This window comes from Fusarium tjaetaba, assembly GCF_013396195.1.
Source record: "Fusarium tjaetaba strain NRRL 66243 chromosome Unknown NRRL66243_c0000106, whole genome shotgun sequence".
NCBI classification, from domain to species: Eukaryota; Fungi; Ascomycota; class Sordariomycetes; order Hypocreales; family Nectriaceae; genus Fusarium; species Fusarium tjaetaba.
The window spans coordinates 78094-97257 of NW_023501302.1; the positions used below are offsets into that span (position 1 = coordinate 78094).

Genomic DNA, 19164 nt, shown 5'->3' on the forward strand with positions numbered 1-19164 from the left:
CCGTAGTGATGACAGCCTTTGAAGGCGCTCCCATCGTAAAACTCATATATATTGACCAAACTAAAGGTTATAAGATCAAATTGACTTGAAAAGTCTCCATGCGTAAGCAAAAGGCACTCGCTCGTCCATGAAACGGAATGGCTTTACAATTATGCGTGCTGATCCGGCGGGAATATCGTGCCATACAACTTGCTCGACATTATTATGACGATCAAATCCCTCAGCGGCACCAAGTGGAAACGACTGGTTCACTTGATTACCATGGTATTCGAGCTCGCCGCTGGCAACCACGAGGTTCAGGTCATGCTGAAGCTTGCCTCCTGGACGATCTGCATACACCATGGTGACTTTCACAGTCAAAGAGCTATTGTCTCCCTCTAGCGGTTTCGGAATGTTCACCGTGTATTCGAAGGATTTCTCGTCGTCTTCATCAACAACCCCAATACCATAGCCAGAGTAATTATCATTGATTCGGGGGATTGATGCAGAGAGGTCAACTCGTCCAAACCCAGAGTGCGCATTGTACCCTTCGTTAACCCCGTCGGGTATGTACTGACCACCAACTGGAGCCGCTCCGTTGATAAGCAGGGCCTTGATCAAAGAGCCAGTAGGGTTCTTGACTCCATCTTGCTCATCCAGATATCCATTGGCAATCAGGGCCTGGCGAAGAACAGCGCAGCAACCTGCCACGAGTGGCGTAGCCATGCTCGTTCCGGCCAAGTACATGTACTTGCTATCCCCAGACTCTCCAGTGAGATGAACTCCTCCAAGATACTTCTTATTCTGGGAGCGTGCTGAGAGAATAGCTGTACCAGGAGCAACAATGTCTGGCTTTAGCCTATTTTCTGCTGTTGGTCCGCGGCTACTAAAGGCTGCCAATCCATCTGGATTGTTGGCCATGTGGTCGTCACGCAGTGGATTGACGGCAAATCTCTGGGTCCAGAACCCTCCATATGTGTAAGGACGTTTGGAGTCGCCAGAAGCGAGGTCGGGTCGATCATTCTCTGTCGCTCCAACCGTAATGCAGTTCTTTGCAGCTGCTTCTGCGCCCAACGACCGCTCGTTAATTGCCCCATCAAGCTTGCCGTCCAGATCAGCATCCTGACCGTCGTTGCCAGCTGCAAAAAGAATCGTCATGTCTTGGTTGTCAAGGACAAATTGGTCGATGCTCTCTGAACGTCCATCATAGGGTTGCTGAATCCTCGACATAGGTAGCGGAGATCCCCACGAGTTGGTATGGATTCGAGCGCCTGCATCGTAAACCTGCTGGAAGAGCGGAGCCAAGTTCGTCTTGGGCAGTCCATCAAGCCGAGGTGCGTTGTTCAGGGGATTGAACTTGCCAAACAGCGATTGCACGAGTAGCTCTGCTCCGGGTGCTACACCTTCGACCAAGCCATGCGATTGATGTTGGCCTGAACCAAGGACCGATCCGCAAACATGGGTGCCGTGGCCGTCTAAGTCATCTGCGAGGTTTGTCTCAGGTCTACCCCAAGCAAATAATTCTTTGACTCGTCCACTGAATGCTTCGTGGACGTTGGTCTTGGAGCCACGATCCAAGCCAGTATCTGCAACGCAGACTATCTGACCCTCGCCTCGATAAACAATATTCTGGGTTTCCGGGTGACTTTTGGGTGCCAGGGCCTCGTCAACTCGGAGAATCTGACGAGCTTTTGTATCAAACAAAGCAGCTTCGTTAGCTGTATGAAGCACCCGGACTTCATCCAGGGCTGCTATCCCATCCAACTTGTCCGTCGCAACCTTGATCTGAAGTCCTCCGTCCTCTACAACAATTGCAGATGGGTCGACATTGGCCGCTTCCGCTATTTTTTGGGTCAACTCTTCAGTGATCCCCTCCACGTCCTGGTGTAGCATGATTGCTACATTACAGGCTTGTCCTTTTGCGTCCTGCTGGACCTTTTTGGTCAGGGCAAATTCCTCAACGTACTCACCCGCGTACTCAACAAAGTCCAGATCCTGGATCTCAGTGAGTGAGTCTTTATGGAAGCCACAAAGGTAGACCTGTTGTTTCTCGTCACCGACGAACTCATTGACGTGGACCCCTAGTTCTAGGAGCTTCGTCTTTTGCTTTTTATTCAGGGGCATGCCCTTGGTGCGAAGGATAATGTAGTTGGTTTCTGATACATCACAGTCATGGCTAAGCTCCACTTTGACGCCATTGATACTGATTGACGAGGCCATATTTGTGAAAAGCTCAGATAAAGTGTATTGGAAGAAGAATCAGCGCCTTCAAAATTACCAGTGCAGTTGCGCAGAGCTGAGAAGAAGCGTCTGCCAAGAAAGAGTTCGTCTTGTGGCAAACGGTGTTCAGCCCCCTAATCGGTTGGGTTGGAACGCCAGGTTTCGGTGGGTATATGCCTCGCAAGAACTAACATGATCTAGACCATTCCATTCCAAACTGTGCCCAAAGTCTTCCCTTGTGACTTCTGTTCGCGGTGCAAGATGCATATGCATATGCTCCGCTCAGTAATTCGCTCCTAGACAGTGGCTAGCTTGGCGAGATGTATTCAGCTGAACTCTTAGTACAGTCAAACCATAGCCTACAGAAATCTACAATTGAACGCCCTCGGATTTCTGTTAGCGCTATGACTCTTATGTGAACTAGCTAGCTCGGGAGACCGATAGCGTAGCGTTTCAGCTAGCCACTTGAACAAAATTTCCCCAGGCACTAAGAGTCTAGAACGCCGATCGGTTTTAATCCAAGGTTGGCACTTGTATGACGACGATAACAGTAGTAAGCCCATGACACTTTCTGACGGAATATTTGCAGGGGAGACAAGTCACTGTACTTCACTGAGGTTCAGAAAGTCTATTATCAAGACGCTTTGAAGCTCACTGGATACAGACATTGCTGCCTGCCCCTTCATGGTAAAGTGTTGCGATTTTCCGAAGCCGTGCAGCGGTTAGTCTATTACTTGTCTGGAAGCCGAGTGTGCCAAGGAACTTCTAACTAAAACAAAGACATGCATTAAACTATTGCAATAAATCTGTTTAGTGAATTCGATAGTGTGGAGTGGCGAGAATGCACTTAGATCAACAGGGAAAGGTTCGGGGATCCGAGAGGTAGTAGCTGATTGGTAGCAGTAGTGGAGCTACCTGTTGTGTATGACAGGAATTAACAGAGACACCCAGAGTACAAGCTGAGTTTAGGTTACGAAGTTTGATATTGATGCGCAGTTAAAGAAGAACCTAATTACCATCAAAGGTAATGTTTAAAGGCTTTATAGTAGTTCCCCCTCGCTGGACTTGCATAAGAGCAGGCTTAGCAGACCTCTCGAAGAGATCATTGTTAAAAGAGCCGTCAAATTGAACGTACTGGAAGTCGACATTAACTTGGCTCCCAGTACTCTGGCTGTTCTTATCCTTTACGTAGGTGCTCAGGCTCTGACTGGCCTTAAAGGAGATGGTTCGAATATCTGCGCGTAACAATATTAGCTCACCTCTCTTCTTAGTTTGTTGGCTGCTACGGGGGGACTTACAAGGTTGCCACTGCTGGATCATTTCATCTTTGACGTAAATCACAGCATAGATATAGATTGTAATGCCTTCTCTGGATGGTGTCGGCGAGTTCTTGATTGTGTTCTGGACGTTGGCCAGGAACCCTTCGAACTTATCCAGAACGTTGTTTGGGAGGTTCAGACCCTGTGTAAAGTGCGAAATGAGGGCTTTGTGCAAGTCTTCCTTCTTAGTAACGAAGTTCGTCTCCTACATGTTGACGGCATGGGTATTGATCCTGTGTGACACCTTTTATTAGCCTTGAAATACATGGGCAAGTTTAACTGTGAATTTTGGTGATAAATTAGAAGCCAACGTACCATGGAGCGTTCGTGTTTAGATGATTGATCACCTTGGCAAAATAGCTCGCCTTCTTGATTTCATCCTTGGGGGAAATTTGCCCTCCAGCAAGGACATCATTCAGGGTCCTGGAGGCCTTCTCATTGAAGAAACCGCTACTCATATCGACGTTCTCGGTCGCAGCTTTGAGCCTTTGCCGCCAATAGTCATTGAGTGACTCAGTATTGGGGCTCAGGTTGATGTAAAAGACGTTATTGGTCAAGTTGCTTGAATCAAAGTCCGCGGCATCAGCCAGTACACTGGCCGAATCAGAGGCGGCTTCAGGGTCAGCCAGAGCCGCGAAGGTGAACGTAATGTCCTCATGTTCTTCTTGGGTGACGGTGTCAAGACCAGCCTTGTTATTGAGGTCGTTATTGAGTGCCATTGTAAAGATGCTAGAGATTTGCTTTTAAGAGATTTTGCGGAATGTGGTTTCTGGAATAATGGATTGAGAAACTAGGAAGATGGGCCTGTCTATTTATGGACCACATGCAATTGCAGCCATATCTCACCCTAAGTGGTGCAGGCTATTGCCTAACCTTAGCTTGTTCTCGGCTTGGATTCTATCGATCTTGGTGGAGCCCGGGTTTTTGAGGGAGGGGGTCCGGCCGTGTATCTAAGAGTGCGTTTCCCCCGGCCTTGGGTTGGTCTACCAGCGGCCGGATCGTGCCGCGTCCACTAGTAGCCCATAGAACCCAGTTTCCGGTTCCACGCCGCTGAATGAAAAGCGAGCTTTCGTCCACCGGAAGCGCGTACTCACTCCTAATGCTGTTCATCGGCTCAGCCCCTCCCCGTAAACGAGCTATTATTCTTAGCCTCTCTACTGCATACCCCGCCTGCGCGATCAAAGCGCGAAGCGTTCTCAACGCGCTCATCTCAAGCCCCCTATTATACTGCAATGGTGGCCTGGACTATAAAGTGTTTGTATTGTGGGAGGCCGCCGCGTATAACCAGTTTTCCCGCTGCTTAGCCTCATGTGATACCGAAGTGGTTAGAATTATAGATATGATTAGTTGAAATTCTATCGCATCATCTAAACTATCGATTTCCTTCACCCTAGGCCTGTCATGAAAGTATTGCCAAACAATGGATTGCCATGATGCTAGGCGCGCGTATCGGCTGTTTTGTTACTGTACAGTAAAGCTTGGCAGTCGAGCCAGCTGTAACGACAGTCCCCATCATAAAGCCCATATCCTTTTTTTCGACCTATACACAGTCTTTAACTAGACAAGACGAAATGGTTTGCCATCATGAAAATGGCGGTTTTGCAAAAATGTATGCTGTGTCATGTTGTCCATGATAGTAGCATCCATCACTCGGTGTTCTCCTGGTTGCTTTTCCTCAGTGGCCAAGAGTATTAAACCACTGGTGAACACTGAGAAATCCCACTGCACCGGCTGTATGAAGAGATATTGGCTCGCCTTCTTCAGTCTCCGACGTATAGTAAAGTCCATGTCAACATCAAAGGGCTTTTCTGCTGGGTAGGAGTACACCATGTAAATCTTGGTGCCCTCAGCAAAGTAGTCGCTGCTGCCATCATCTGCAGTCTTCATCCTAACTGGAAATGCAGCGACTACCATTACACCATCAGAGATTTGCGGATGCGCCGCGTTTATACCATCTCCCATCATTGAGAATTGTCGCTGTGCGCAAATTTTAGGCACCCAACTCCTATTGACAACACTGTCTCGCCTAGTGCTTGTCAATAAGATATTGGCACCTAGAGCACCAGTACCCAAGAGTCTCTCTACGAGTTGAACAACGTCGATTCGGTAATCAACAGCGGGAAGCTTATCCGATGCCATGGAGAAGAGGCTGTAGTACTCATCCAGCTCTAGAGTCGCTTCCCGCCCGCGCAACTTGTCCAGCAGCACTGCCAAAGGACGTTTGCAAGCATTCGCGTCTGGGATGGTGCCGTGAGTAGAACATCTGACTATTGCCCTCTGATATACAGATTCCTCTGTCGGGTCCGCTATCGTCGCTGCCATGGCCACCAAGGTTTTTTCGTCCGTATGGCCTACTTCCATTGACAGGTGAGGGAGGGTATTTATATAGCTGTCACCAAACGGCGAACTGCATAAAACTCCCACGAGCTGTGAGCAATCGATCAGGGGGGCTGATTCTTGACCTGTCCAGAAGGTGCAGTGCTTGCTCATGATGGCTTCCTGCAATGTCCAGCAGCGCTTTCTCCACTCGCAGCTCTCCCATGTCTGCTTGACCTGCTGAACTAGCTCTGGGCTGTATACCCGAACTTTAGGGCCCTCTGCCTTCAGCTGTGCAAGTTCGAGTGGGAATGTCATGCCAGGAAGGATCAGAGTATACTCAGCGTTCGAGTAGTAGTCTTTCATCTTGGGTACCTCGGTTTCTTTGTCCTCGTAGCTGTCTTGGTCTATGCACCATCGGTCGACCCAGAAGTAGCGGTGCTTCAATACCTCATGGACTATGCCAATGATCCTTTCCAGATCTTGAGAACTGTACGAGTTCCAAGGGTACGAGAGTGCTATGTAGCTCTCCACCGGTTCATCCACCGGTCTGGTCACTATTTTGTCTTTGAGATCGGCCTCGCTACTCTGCAAGGCGTCATAGAATCTCCTTGGAGTGGTTTTGACTTCAGAGATACCGGGTCCCTTGTCTCCTTCTGTCATACCCCCAGGTAGTAAACATCCACATGAGCCCTCATGCACCTCAACCCTCGGGGCAACGGCATAATAAGGCACAACCCTCGAGACGAGCCCTTGTAAGCTTTTCAAGCTCAGAAGTTGCCTACCACCACAGATTTTATCAAGTGGCAGAAACGGTAGCACGGGTGCTGCAATCTGTAGTGTGTTTGTATCGTTCTTGTGAGCCTCCAGGCTTCTCAAGAGTTCTTCCTGAATCTCTAATCTCGCTTTCCCTAGCGCTTCTCCCATCTCTGAGTGGATGCCAAGGAACTCTACACGTTCTAGTGCGATAGCAATGATACTGAACACTTTAGCGAGCGTGATAAAGCTGTAGTTCGTCCACGCCGGAGGCACCTGCGCAAGGGTCTTCTTTGTATTCTCTTCCAGCACCACCTCCGTCACCCGGCCCAAAGATGGCGTCTTGATCAGCAGCCCTAGGCTCAGCACATATGAGGTACCAACGCCACTAGCATCCAGGCACACGATTGGGTCGACCGAGGTCAGGTCCGCCCTCCTCCTGTTTTTGCCAGGAATTTCGTGCGACTCCCAAGGTCCCCTTTTATCCTCCTCATCCAAGAGGACATCAGAGTCATCATCAGATTCCTGATCTGTGACCGTAATGCGCAGTCGACATCCGCGCGGTTTAGACGTCCACGATGAATCTGTCTCTATCGTGTGAGCAATCTCTTCGTCAGTCAAGACGCCGCAGATACGCGGCCATGACATTAGTCCTTTCACATCGGAATGAGGCCCGGGAGACTCGGGGCCGCTGCGAGGAAGCATGAGATTGCAGTAGCGAACGTCGTCGATTTCACCGTTGCGCTTAACAGAAGCTCGCATGTTGCGGTCGAAGGCATCGTAGTCCGACATTGTTAGTTGTCGTCTCTTTCTTTTTTGTTCTATATTGTTGAGGAGATACAAGGCTAGGCTGATATAGTAGTTGAAGTGTCAAATTGCTTTGATATGGTAGCATTATACGACAATAGACAGACAGTACATAAGTGGTAGAATAAGCGAAGCAAAAATGAAATGCAAAGTGGCGGTGTGAGATAGTGGAGTGTGATTGAAATATATATCTCACTGTATTATCGGTAGTCAAGCTCCTTGATCCGTAATAAATCATACCATGCTTACGTCTTGGCAACACGATGGCACCCAAAGAGGGGGATACAAGGAAAATCAGAAGTGGATGAATCCTTTCAAGACAAAATCTTATGATTATATGCAAGATCAGCTTTTCCCTCTCCGCTTTAAGCATTCCAAAGACGTATACGCATAATTAACTCTTTGTTTGAACAGGGACGCCTTGAATCACAGCGTCTTTCTCACTTCCCTCCGATCCTAGGCCCATACCCAACTTGAGGGCTTCAGTCTCAGTAAAGGATCCGAAGTAGTCCATGTCGTCAACGAGCCCCAAGCCAGCGGGCGGAAACACACGATTGATAGCGTAATGAACAGTAAATGAGATGGCGAACCCCAGCGGGAATGCAAGATAAAACAATTCGTGCCAAGCCTCGCCAACCTTGATTTTATCAGGAGTTACAGCAGCAGCAAATCCAGGCAATTGAGTCGCAAAGCCAAGGAACCAAGCAATGAAGCTCCTGGGGTTGAAGCCACAGCTGAACCAATAAATACTGGTAGGACCAGGGTTGTAGAGATCGGAGAGCTTGATGCGGCGGGAACGGATCAGCCAGTAATCGCAGACTTGAATGCCAATGATCGGCCCAAGAAATACACTGTACGCAGAAAGGACGGAGATGAAGACGCTGGCTGAAGAGAGAAGCTCCCACGGGCACATGGCAACGCTCAAGACTAGTGCAATGAAAGCACCTCGTCTGATGTTGATGTAGGAGCTGACGAGACCGGCGAGATCCATGCCAGCACTGTATGCGTTGTCAACTACGTTGATGGCAATCTGGCACATTACAAGGCCTAGGCCCGCGAAGAATGCGGCGGCTCTTGAACTAGAGGAGTAGTCTCTGTCGAGCCATTGTTGGCAGATCAACGCTTGATAGACGGTTAGTGATGATGGACTAAATGAGGAGGTGCTAGAGAATGGGACTTACGAGGATTCCAGATAGCCTCGCCCCAGATACCCTGAGTGGCCGATGCTGCGAGGCAACCAAAGAGAGGAAACAGAGTGCCGAAAAAGCTATAGATGTATAAGTTGCTGCACTTACAGATCCCTGTTATTGTTGTAACTCACATGATGGAAAACCACTGCCCAAACACCTGATCACCAGGCTTCTGAGCAAACCGGGTGTAATCATTTGCATTAGTCAGTCCAACTGCTATGCCACCAATAACAGTTGTTACACCTGACGTAATAGCCCAGCCAAGGTCATGAGAGCTCATCTTTGTTGCACTCTCAGAAAGCAGAGGGCCACCGCCTTTGGCTTCAACCAGCGACCAGATCATGATAGAAATCAGCGTGACCGACGCAATGATGTTGAAAATAAGAAGAACTCTCTTGATCTTGTGAGGGTGGATCCACAGAACTGGAATCATGGAGACATTGAAGAGAATCCAGCCAACGAATTGCTTCGTATCGAGATGAGATGATGCAGGAAATACGTTTCCCAGTCTTTGGAAACTTGGAAACAAAGCGGACAATATGACAGAGATGCAGAGACCGCCTGTCCACGACTGCACAGAGAACCATACCAGACTGAGAATAATCCTCTGCACGATGGCAATGAAAGATCCGTATGGACCCCAGATATATCTTGAAACGACAGGGAAGCCAATGTGCCATTCAGCACCTGTATAGCCATTGAAGATAGCGACCAAGCTGATGATGACTTTACCAATCAAGGTGGCTATGACGACTTGCCAGACGCTAAGGCCGGTGGCGACGAGAGAAGCGCCCAGTTGCCAGTTGGATACTAGATGGGTGTCAAATTACATGTAAGTCTACAGAACTTGAGGGTGGCGGCTTACTGGCGACTTGGTTGACCAACCAGAAAGATATAAAGGTCATGGTGTTCCATGTTCGACGCTCTGGCTCCAGCGGGCGGATGTCGTCATTGATCCAGACATTGGAGACGGCTCTATCTGCGCTAGGCAGTCTCGTCCAGGTCAAGATGGCTTTGAGCGACATACTGGCAGGGGATCTCTTTACGTCGGAGTGATGGATATTGGAACTTGGTCCTCTTGAGGTGAACCCTTCCGATCACAATACTCTCGGTCGGTTCTCATTCATTTTATTAGGTCCCTTATCATTTTGGATGTCTTGATAATAAGCAAGCTAGGCAAGCAATCATTGCCACTACCGTCTGGTTGGGTTACATTGTGCGATGCCCAAAAAGAGGGGTTCATAACCGACAGATAATGATTCGAACCATCTCGTCCTACTTAAGTTGAGTCCTGTGTAACTCCATTCCAGAAGAAGAACTCATATCCGGTCCGGCAGATGAGACCCCGGAGCCCGGAGCCCGGAACCAAACTGTCGTATCACAAATGGCCTTGTAGACATACGGGTAATTTAATGAGAAGGGAAATTATCCGATTTGTTGGTAAAACATAGGCAGACCAAGATAAGTTATAGATAGAGAGATAATATAGAGCCCGGCATCAATTGCCGTGTCGGCATTCCTGATCTGGAGATGCCGCGGCATTTAGCCTGATAATTGACCATGATCAACACTCTCGGATTGTTTCATCCCGACAAAAGTTGACCGAAGATAGGGGAACCACTTGCTCGGGTCAATTGCACCGTTTGAGGAATCAAGAAACTTCAGAGGAGTTCATTCAACCCCGCAACGTTATCTTCGAGATATGAGTAGAAACCCCGCAGACGAATGTAACCTTGAGGTTCATGGAAGCTAAACGTGGGCTCCACTCTCTATGGTACATAGCAATGATGTGAGAGACTCTGTTATATGAGAAACGCATTGGATATTCTCACTCGCAAGTTTCTTTTCACCGGAGCGCTGTATAGACTCCAGATTTAAAGCTCCAACCTTTACTCGTCATGACCTTGAATAAAACTATACGCATAGGAGTCGACGTCGGTGGCACCAACACCGACGCCGTCGCCATAGACGTCGCCCTCGCTGCCCAAGGCGACTCTCAACGCGGAGTCATCGCCTTCAAGAAAACCCCAACCACACCCGATGCGACCGCTGGAATCGAGACCGCTGTTAGAGCCGTCATTGAATCTGGCAACATAGTTCCTCAGCGCATAGCGAGCATCACAGTCGGCACAACACACTTCATCAATGCAGTCGTGGAGAGAGATGCCCGACGACTTCAAAAGGTCGGCGTCTTGAGACTGTCACGTTCTTTTCTCCGAGAAGTACCTCCGTTCTCAGACTTTCCGCCCGATCTGGCCGCTATCATCAAGGGATACTGCGGGATCATTGATGGAGGCCTGCATATTGATGGGTCTCAAGAAGCACCTGTCAAAGAAGCCCAAGTAGTGGCTGAATGCGAAAAGATCAAGGCAGAGAATCTGAAAACTGTTGTAATTGCTGGCGTCTTTTCTCCGATCGACGAGGTATTCAAGCAAGAGAGTCGCGTCAGAGACATCATCATACGAGAAATTCCCGGAATCGATGTCGTTTGCTCACATGAGGTGGCGAACATTGGCTTCCTCGAGCGCGAAAACGCTAGCATCCTCAATGCTGCTATCCTCCAATATGCTCGAAAAACAATGAAGAGGTTCAACCAGGCCAAGAAAAAGCTCAACCTGACATGTCCACTGTTCATTACTCAGAACGACGGGACTACCCTCGATGCAGCAGCTGCAGCTAGGATACCCATTAGGACTTTTGCCTCTGGAGCAACCAACTCCATGAGGGGAGCTGCATACTTGGCTGGGATCGACGCTGGCGGCAACTCTTCGGCCATCGTCGTGGATATTGGTGGAACTACAGCTGACATCGGCGTGATTCTACCAAGCGGACTTCCAAGACAAGCTTCCGCCTACGTCACAGTTGCTGGAGTGAGGGTGAATTATTCAATGCCCCATCTACACTCTGTTGGACTTGGCGGTGGTTCACTCGTGCGCAGTGTCGATGGAAAAGTCAAGGTTGGGCCTGAGTCGGTTGGTCATTACCTTGTTGAAGAAGCTCTTGTGTTTGGTGGCAATACATGCACGGCATCTGATATCGCTGTTGCCCTTGGAAGAGCAAATATGGGTGATAAGAGCAGGCTCGCTAACCTGAAACCCGAGTTTGTCCAATGCGCCAAAGACTGCATCAAGGTGCTACTTGATGGAGCTGTTGATGTCATCAAGACCTCTGCTGATCCGCTGCCCGTCCTTCTGGTAGGCGGAGGTGCTGTGCTTGCACCAGAGGATATCTCAGGTGCTTCAAAGGTCATCCTCCCGCCATTCCACGATGTAGCCAATGCCATTGGTGCTGCTATCTCTCGTGTCAGCGGTGACGTCGATATTGTTCAGAGCACAGCACACCAGACAGAGTCACAGGCTCTTGAGCGTGCAAAGGCGATGGCCATTGAGCGAGCCATTCAAGCTGGTGCCATCCCTGAAAGTATCACTATGGCGAATGTTGAGAGTATTCCACTGCAATACGTGTCTCATCAAGTTCGAACTATTGTTAAAGCAGTGGGAGACGTCGATTTCAAGGGCTATGTATCTGAGTTGGAGCTCGAGGCTGTAGATGATGATGACGAAGTTGGTGATGAACCTGAAGGGCAAAAGAATCGAGCTGTCAAGACTATCGAGGATATTCCTGTGGATCCGTTTACATACACACCTACCATTAAGGCCAACGACGAGGGCGTCGCTGAGTGGATACTCAATGAGACAGATCTGGCTTGGCTGGCTGACGGATGCTACGTGCTCGGCTGCGCGGGTGGTGGCACTCCAGCTCCAAGCTTCATCCAACTGCGGGATATCATACGACAAGGTCACACTATTCGCATAATCGACCAGTCTTCCCTCAAAGATGACGCCCTCATCTACTGGGGCGGCCACATGGGATCTCCTGCCGTTTCGGTAGAGCGACTGCAGTCAACCGAGACAGTCGAAGCATTCAACGTGCTCATGGAGTATCTCGGCCATAAGAGCATCGACGCAGTCATGGGTTTAGAAATTGGAGGTGCCAATGGCATGGAGCCGATGCTCGTCGGCTCCTCGCGATTCTTCAATGCACCCGTGATCGACGGCGACTGGATGGGCCGAGCATATCCTACATACTGGCAGACTACACTCGCGGTACATAAACCACTGGAACTTGTTCCCTGTGCTATTGATTCCGGCGACGGCAAGAGCATCATCATGACTAGAGCGCCAGACGATGAGATTGTCGACAGAGCACTGAGAGCGTCTTGTTCCGAGATGGGAAGCCGAGTCGGTATGGCCGCTAAGCCCACTACTACCGAGTACGTGCGGAAATATGGCGTGCTGAATACCTGCTCTCTTGCTTGGAGGGTAGGCAGATGTATTGCACGCAGTGTTTACAGCAATCAGCTATCGACAGTCGCAGAGTCGATCATCCAAGAGGCTGGTGGTTTAAAGTCAGCTAGGGTACTCTTTCGAGGCAAAATTGTCGAGGTCGAGAGGAGATTATATAAGGGACACTCGCATGGTTCCCTGCGCATTGAAGCATTCGATGACCAAGACGATGGCGATTCGGAGCGAATGACAGCTGTAGTCTCAGGAGGAACACTGCGAATCCCATTCAAGAACGAAAACATTCTTGCTGAGCACACTGCTGCTGACGGCTCAGAAACCAAGATCATCGCATCTGTCCCTGATCTTATTGCTGTGCTGGATAATGGGTCTGGCAAAGCACTAGGTGTTCCGGAGTTCAAGTACGGGTATAGAGTAACTGTCTTGGGCATTACGTGCTCACCACAGTGGACGCGAACACCGTCTGGTATAGAGATTGGAGGACCGAAGGCATTTGGTTATGATGGTGTTGTTTATAAGCCTCTTGGGGAGTATGTGGAGCCTGTGAGTGTAATAAGAGAATATGCTTAATTAGACGTATACAAGAGGTAGTGTGAAGCTAGAGCGTCTGATTTCAACATCTAGAGGTATAAGCTTAGCATTTAAAGAAGTTATTATTGACATTCCCGAGGTTAAAGAGGTCAAAATCGTGGGCATACAGGTCGACCATCCGGACCGATATGTCGGGCGATGCCTTACCCCGCAGCCGCAGTACACTTTTCCGCTAACCTAAATATGGGCATAAAATCTCAACCTTGGTATCGTTCAGGGCAAGACATTTATTAAATACCCCCCATGTTCCCGCAACCAGTATTGGATCATAACTTACACCAGAGAACCCAAAGATTCATTGCAGAACTCAATTTCTGAATAACCTTCCAGATAAGTATCATGTCAGATACAACCGAAACACCTGCGACATGGGTAGTGGTCGGTGCTTCGCGGGGAATCGGTCTTGAGTATGTCAAGCAGCTTCTCCAGGCAGGAAATCGAGTGATTGCGGTGGCTCGCAACCCAGACGCACCAGGACTATCAGCAGTGATGAAAGCACATGGTAGCCCAGATAATTTTATCTTCGAGCAGTGCGACGTCACAAGTAGCGACAGTATCGATGTCAGCCCAACTTGTCCTTCTCAGTCATTCATTATCGTGTCTAACAGCTTTGTGTATAGGCCTTTTCTGCCAGGATGAGCGAACTTATAAGGAAGGGAATCAAACTTGATAACATCGTCATGAATGCAGGTGTCCTCAGATACCCAAACCGAGCAACGGAATTGTAATGTCCTATCAACAAGCGTTACCCTACACATACAATTGCTAACATGCGCTTCAAGATCTTATGATAACTTCAAATTCCACATGGAAACCAACGTCATCGGCCCCATCATTTGCGCACAGAAACTAGTCAACCTAAACCCGGATAACCCTCCTTCCAAACTAATTTTCATATCATCTGACTCCGGGTCTACCACCAATTTCCTGGCATATGAAGATGGCTTCGCAGCGTATTCGGCGAGCAAAGCTGCACTAAACCAGATGCTGAGACATATGGCGGAGGAATTGAAAAGACGCGGGGGCAAATGGGCTGAGATATGTGTTCTGGCTCTCCATCCTGGCGAAGTGCACACGTGAGTATTCCCTGCTTGAGTACTAGAGCTTGACTGACAGTGACTAGTGATATGAACTCAGGCGAAGTTGGTTCCTGGGATGTTGGAACGCTTTTGGAGCCTGATGAGAGTGTCTCGGGCATGCTCAAGGTGATTAGTGAGAAGAATCACAATGACACTGGCACGTTCTGGTGCTGGGATGGCAGAGTAAGTCTGTCGTTCTGATGTGAGAATAATACTAATAAATTCACAGGCATATCCTTGGTAACGAGGGATAGTTAAATCCGGGGCTATTGTTAATAATGCTTGTTACGGGGCTCGTGGAGACTTTTATGACTTGGGGTTTATGTTCATTTCATAGAAGAACTACTGAAGCAAATCTGCTTCCTACTATACTAGTGTTGATCACCTCATATGGTACGAGGTTTCTTCCACGCTCGGGTAGTTCTACATAGTTAGAACAAGATTGCCTTAAGGTTCATTTCCAGAATAAACTGGTAGCGCAGGTAACACCTAACTGTTCTCCCACGAATCGTCATAGATGCCGTAAAGCGACAGACGGTTTAGTGTATCTTTCAACAACTTCCTTCCACTGACTTCCGCTTTCTTGGCTCCAGACTCCAGTGCATGAACTTACCACTCTTTGAGAAACAGTCTAATGTAGACACTCTGTATGATACAAGATTCATTGCCTCGACAAACATACCTACTAAAATAACTTTTAGGAACCCGAGGTCTCTAGATATGTACGCGTATAACCCCTTGATCGATAAACAGCATGTTTGGGGCTAATAAATCTAGAAGGCTCACGGCATCTTTGACCCGATTATCTGAAGCGCTCATTGGTGGGTTTTCCGCATTTGGGCGTGCCGAACCATTGGGTCGTTTCAAGAACCCTGTCATCGGGAGACGTAGCCCACAATGAAATGACCTTCATTAATATCCGATCATTCTTCATCAACATCGAACGCTGGTTCATAGATTTACGACAGGTCTCCCCGTAACTAGCGGGGCCCCAATAAACATGCTGTGGTTTAAATGTCGACCCAATGCCGGAGGCGCATTGTAGATCTCTTGTGTTTCCATCTGTCGTTTCTGTTTAGTTCCATAACTGTCATTCTTTTACACCTATTTTATCCACACTCTTTTTCTTTTCATTCACTATGCGTCACTCGTTTATTTCGGCATTGATTGCCGTTTGTTCCGCCGTCCAAGCTGTCGCGCAGCTGAACGGCAACGTCGGACCTCTCACCACTCGTTCAGCCAAGGCTGCCGTCAAGACTTGCAACATTGTCGACTACGGCGCAGAGGCCAATGCTAAGACCGATAATGGGCCGGCGATTCAGAAGGCTTGGAATGATTGCAGAACTGGCGGTGGAGAAGTCTACATCCCAGAGGGCGACTACGGTATGAGTACCTGGGTGACATTGACTTCTTCAAAGCCCATGTCATTCCGTCTCGATGGAGTTATCTACCGAATTGGCACCGATGAAGGCAATATGTTCATGTTCAAGCACTTGGAGGACTTTGAGTTTTACAGCAGTACCTCCAAGGGAGCTATCCAGGGTTATGGATATGAGTTTCATAAGAGTATATCCAAATACCTCCATGATTATTGTTGAAGACACTAACGTCAAGTAGAGGATGAATATGGTCCCCGCATCTTGCGATTTACCGACGTCAAGAGCTTCTCCGCTCACGACGTTGCTCTGGTTGACTGTAAGTATCTCAGCGCCTAATCAGTGACAAATCTGACATAATCAAGCGCCCGCCTTTCACTTCTCTATCGACACCTGCTCCGATGGTGAAGTTTACAACATGGCCATTCACGGAGGTAATCGAGGTGGTCTCGATGGTATCGACGTCTGGGGAACCAACATCCAGTAATACCCCTTCACATTTCTTAGAAGATGAGTTATGCTAACGTTCTTTAGTATCCACGATGTTGAAGTCAGCAACAAGGACGAGTGCGTCACCGTCAAAAACCCCTCTGACCACCTCTTGATCGAAAACATCTTCTGCAACTGGTCCGGCGGTTGTGCCATGGGATCCTTAGCCACCGACACTGGTAGCCATTGATCCCATCTTACATAACCAATAATCGCTAATCTAGACTAGATATTCACGACATCGAGTATAACAACATCTACACTCAGCGCTCCAACCAGATGTACATGTTCAAATCCTACGGCGGCAGCGGCACCGTCAACAACGTTGCTCTCAAGAACTTCGCCGGGCACTCCAACGCTTATACGCTCGATCTCGACGCACAATGGAGCTCCATGAAACCCATCGCCGGCGACGGTATCCTCTACTCAAACATGACCTTCTCCGGCTGGTCCGGAACCTGCGCCGATGGCCATCAGAGGGGGCCTATCAAGTTCAACTGCCCAGCCGATGTCCCCTGCACCGACATGCAGGTCGACGACTTTACTGTTGGGAGCAACAAGGGTGATACTGTTGAGCACGTATGCAAGAACGCTTATGGATCCGGAGCTTGTCTTAAGAAGGGCGATGGTGGTGCTTACACGACTACACAGACTGTTGATGCTGCCAGCGCTCCCACTCCGACCATGGATGGAGAGCTTGAGAATGGTCTTGGCCTTACAGTTTCTATCGCCATTCCTACCATTCGACCGTCTTTCTTTCCCGGTGTCGCTGCCATCAGCCCTCGCATGGCCGACGCAGGCAAGGCTCAAGCTACCGCTCGTGTAGAGACCCCCGTCCCCGTTGAGGCTGAGATCGCCGCTGACACTTCCACTGCAGCTGATGTAACTGTCCCCATCAGTACTGTTGCCTCGTTGACTACCTCCCTTATCGTGCGCGACGTTACAACTGTTGCTACTCCAACAACTTCCGTCAGCGCGACCAGCAGCCTCTTCGCCGAGGCCCCTTTTAGTGTCGAGACTTTTGTAAAGGCTTCCCCCTGCAAGGCAAAGAAGCCTTTCTGAGAAGATGATAGCATAAACACGGTATTACTTGTTTCTAATATCTCAAGCATAAACATCCTAGATCAATTATATTGCACTAAGAATACATCATGCGCGTGATGATAGCTAAGCTACGCATAAAGGTCCTCATTTCTCTTCTCAAGCCGCCTTCGCATAATAAGAGAGCCATAGACTGTCGCCAGTGACGAAATCAAGGGTAGAACAATAAACAACCCAGTAAGAGCGGCGCATAGAATCATCGCAAATATACTGAAGCCATATGCTGCTTGCTGAAGATCATGATCTGGGCTACTCGAGTGTGCAGATAATGACAAATTGAAAGCCGATAGAATAATAACAATGATACCAAATGCCGACACTGCGTTATTGTACTGGTCCATGTAAGGCACATAGCTCTCGGTCAAAGCATGCGGGAAGCCTTGGAGAATACTGGATATGGAAAACTTGTAAGGCGAATATCGGTATATCGTGTCGAGTCGGTTTAACCGCAACTCTCCGTATTGGAATCGTTTATCCATGATGTTGGAGTCCTTGGGATTGAGATTTGGTAGTATTGTGCGGGCAAAATCTGACCAAGCTCGGTAGTCCACATTCTCATTGATGAGGTGAGATTCTTGAGCCACCCGCAAATCATGCCCGAAGCGAATAAGCCCACAATAAGAGTACAGAAGCCCACAAGCTGCTCGGTGCAACTGAGGATCACACGATATATTGGACTCCCAGAAGTCGTAGTTGAGGAGAAAGTCCGGGAGTGGCTTGATGAATATTCTCGACTTGGCCCAAACAAGATGAAGATCTAGTTCCTCTGCAATTACTATCTCGCGGCGCAGGAACTTCTGGTAGTATAATGATCGGGGAGCTCCATGGACGGCGATAAGCCATAACATCTTGCGTATGGCATTGAATCGAGAGAGATCGAGAAAGGCGCAGAGAAATCTATGCACCTCATCTCTAGCCTCATATCTCAATGGCTGCAGTTCCCTTGCCAAGGGAGATATATCGTTGAAGGCTGCAGGGAGGACTAGGTCATCTTGAGAAACCAAGGAAGAGGCTGGTGGGAATGGGGGCCTGTATGCTGGCGATGGAATCTTCTGGCCGGATTTATCCATTTGAAATATAGTAAGTAGAGTGACAGGTGCGGGTAAATTTAGAGTTTTAATAAAGTTGGTTCTTGGAAAGCTTGTCTCAGGAGTTTGGAGAATGCCCAGCATGCCAAGTGTGCCAATGTCTTGTTATTTATGGTCCCTAAAATTGAAGAAAGCTGACCAGACTATGACTCTACTATGACTCTACGGTTATGCAACAACGTGTGTCCTGTTACGTTGCCTGGTCGCGCATATTAAAGTGTGATAGTCTCTGTGTTGCAAATACGACATAGCCCTTTCATACCAGTTATTTTCAATTGACTTGTAGTGTCTGCATGTCGCAGCTATGATATAATTAGCAGGTCTGCAGGGATATCCTGTCCATTCTCATCCAGTCTTGTACCAACTGACAAGCATTCAGTTAGACTAGTGGCTGAAGATCACCCGCTAGCGCACAACTTAGCGCTATTTGAGTTGCGCCTACGTACTATGTCTGTCATGATGCTATAACAATGATAATAACCCGCAGATAGAGCCATTAGTATGCTTACGGTTAGCTATGGATGACGGTGGCCTATAAGGTTAAGCTTT

General features: G+C 48.6%; 7 protein-coding genes across 7 annotated transcripts; 2 read left to right on the forward strand and 5 right to left on the reverse strand.

Annotated features, from left to right (window-relative positions):
- Positions 1 to 75: 75 nt before the first annotated feature.
- FTJAE_5496 (subtilisin) lies at positions 76 to 2199 on the reverse strand (the record flags this gene model as incomplete). The annotated part of the gene is made up of 1 exon (XM_037352009.1): positions 76 to 2199. The coding sequence occupies one exon, from the start codon at positions 2197 to 2199 to the stop codon at positions 76 to 78; it is 2124 nt and encodes a 707-aa protein (XP_037207433.1).
- Positions 2200 to 3207: 1008 nt separating this feature from the next.
- Positions 3208 to 4237, reverse strand: FTJAE_5497 (uncharacterized protein; the record flags this gene model as incomplete). Its single annotated transcript, XM_037352010.1, has 3 exons — positions 3208 to 3434; positions 3498 to 3723; positions 3866 to 4237. 3 exons carry the CDS (start codon positions 4235 to 4237, stop codon positions 3208 to 3210), a joined length of 825 nt encoding a protein of 274 aa, XP_037207434.1.
- Positions 4238 to 5075: 838 nt separating this feature from the next.
- On the reverse strand, positions 5076 to 7382 carry FTJAE_5498 (uncharacterized protein; the record flags this gene model as incomplete). Its single annotated transcript, XM_037352011.1, has 1 exon — positions 5076 to 7382. The coding sequence occupies one exon, from the start codon at positions 7380 to 7382 to the stop codon at positions 5076 to 5078; it is 2307 nt and encodes a 768-aa protein (XP_037207435.1).
- Positions 7383 to 7791: 409 nt separating this feature from the next.
- Positions 7792 to 9612, reverse strand: FTJAE_5499 (uracil permease; the record flags this gene model as incomplete). The annotated part of the gene is made up of 4 exons (XM_037352012.1): positions 7792 to 8468; positions 8579 to 8664; positions 8719 to 9397; positions 9453 to 9612. The coding sequence occupies 4 exons, from the start codon at positions 9610 to 9612 to the stop codon at positions 7792 to 7794; spliced, it is 1602 nt and encodes a 533-aa protein (XP_037207436.1).
- An 873-nt stretch (positions 9613 to 10485) lies between these two features.
- FTJAE_5500 (d-amino acid hydantoin hydrolase (hydantoinase)) lies at positions 10486 to 14805 on the forward strand (the record flags this gene model as incomplete). Its single annotated transcript, XM_037352015.1, has 5 exons — positions 10486 to 13434; positions 13813 to 14012; positions 14265 to 14558; positions 14606 to 14744; positions 14791 to 14805. 5 exons carry the CDS (start codon positions 10486 to 10488, stop codon positions 14803 to 14805), a joined length of 3597 nt encoding a protein of 1198 aa, XP_037207437.1.
- Positions 14806 to 15700: 895 nt separating this feature from the next.
- FTJAE_5501 (murein transglycosylase) lies at positions 15701 to 17488 on the forward strand (the record flags this gene model as incomplete). The annotated part of the gene is made up of 5 exons (XM_037352016.1): positions 15701 to 16127; positions 16179 to 16256; positions 16303 to 16420; positions 16472 to 16605; positions 16656 to 17488. 5 exons carry the CDS (start codon positions 15701 to 15703, stop codon positions 17486 to 17488), a joined length of 1590 nt encoding a protein of 529 aa, XP_037207438.1.
- A 110-nt stretch (positions 17489 to 17598) lies between these two features.
- Positions 17599 to 18597, reverse strand: FTJAE_5502 (uncharacterized protein; the record flags this gene model as incomplete). Its single annotated transcript, XM_037352017.1, has 1 exon — positions 17599 to 18597. One exon carries the CDS (start codon positions 18595 to 18597, stop codon positions 17599 to 17601), a length of 999 nt encoding a protein of 332 aa, XP_037207439.1.
- Positions 18598 to 19164: the final 567 nt, after the last annotated feature.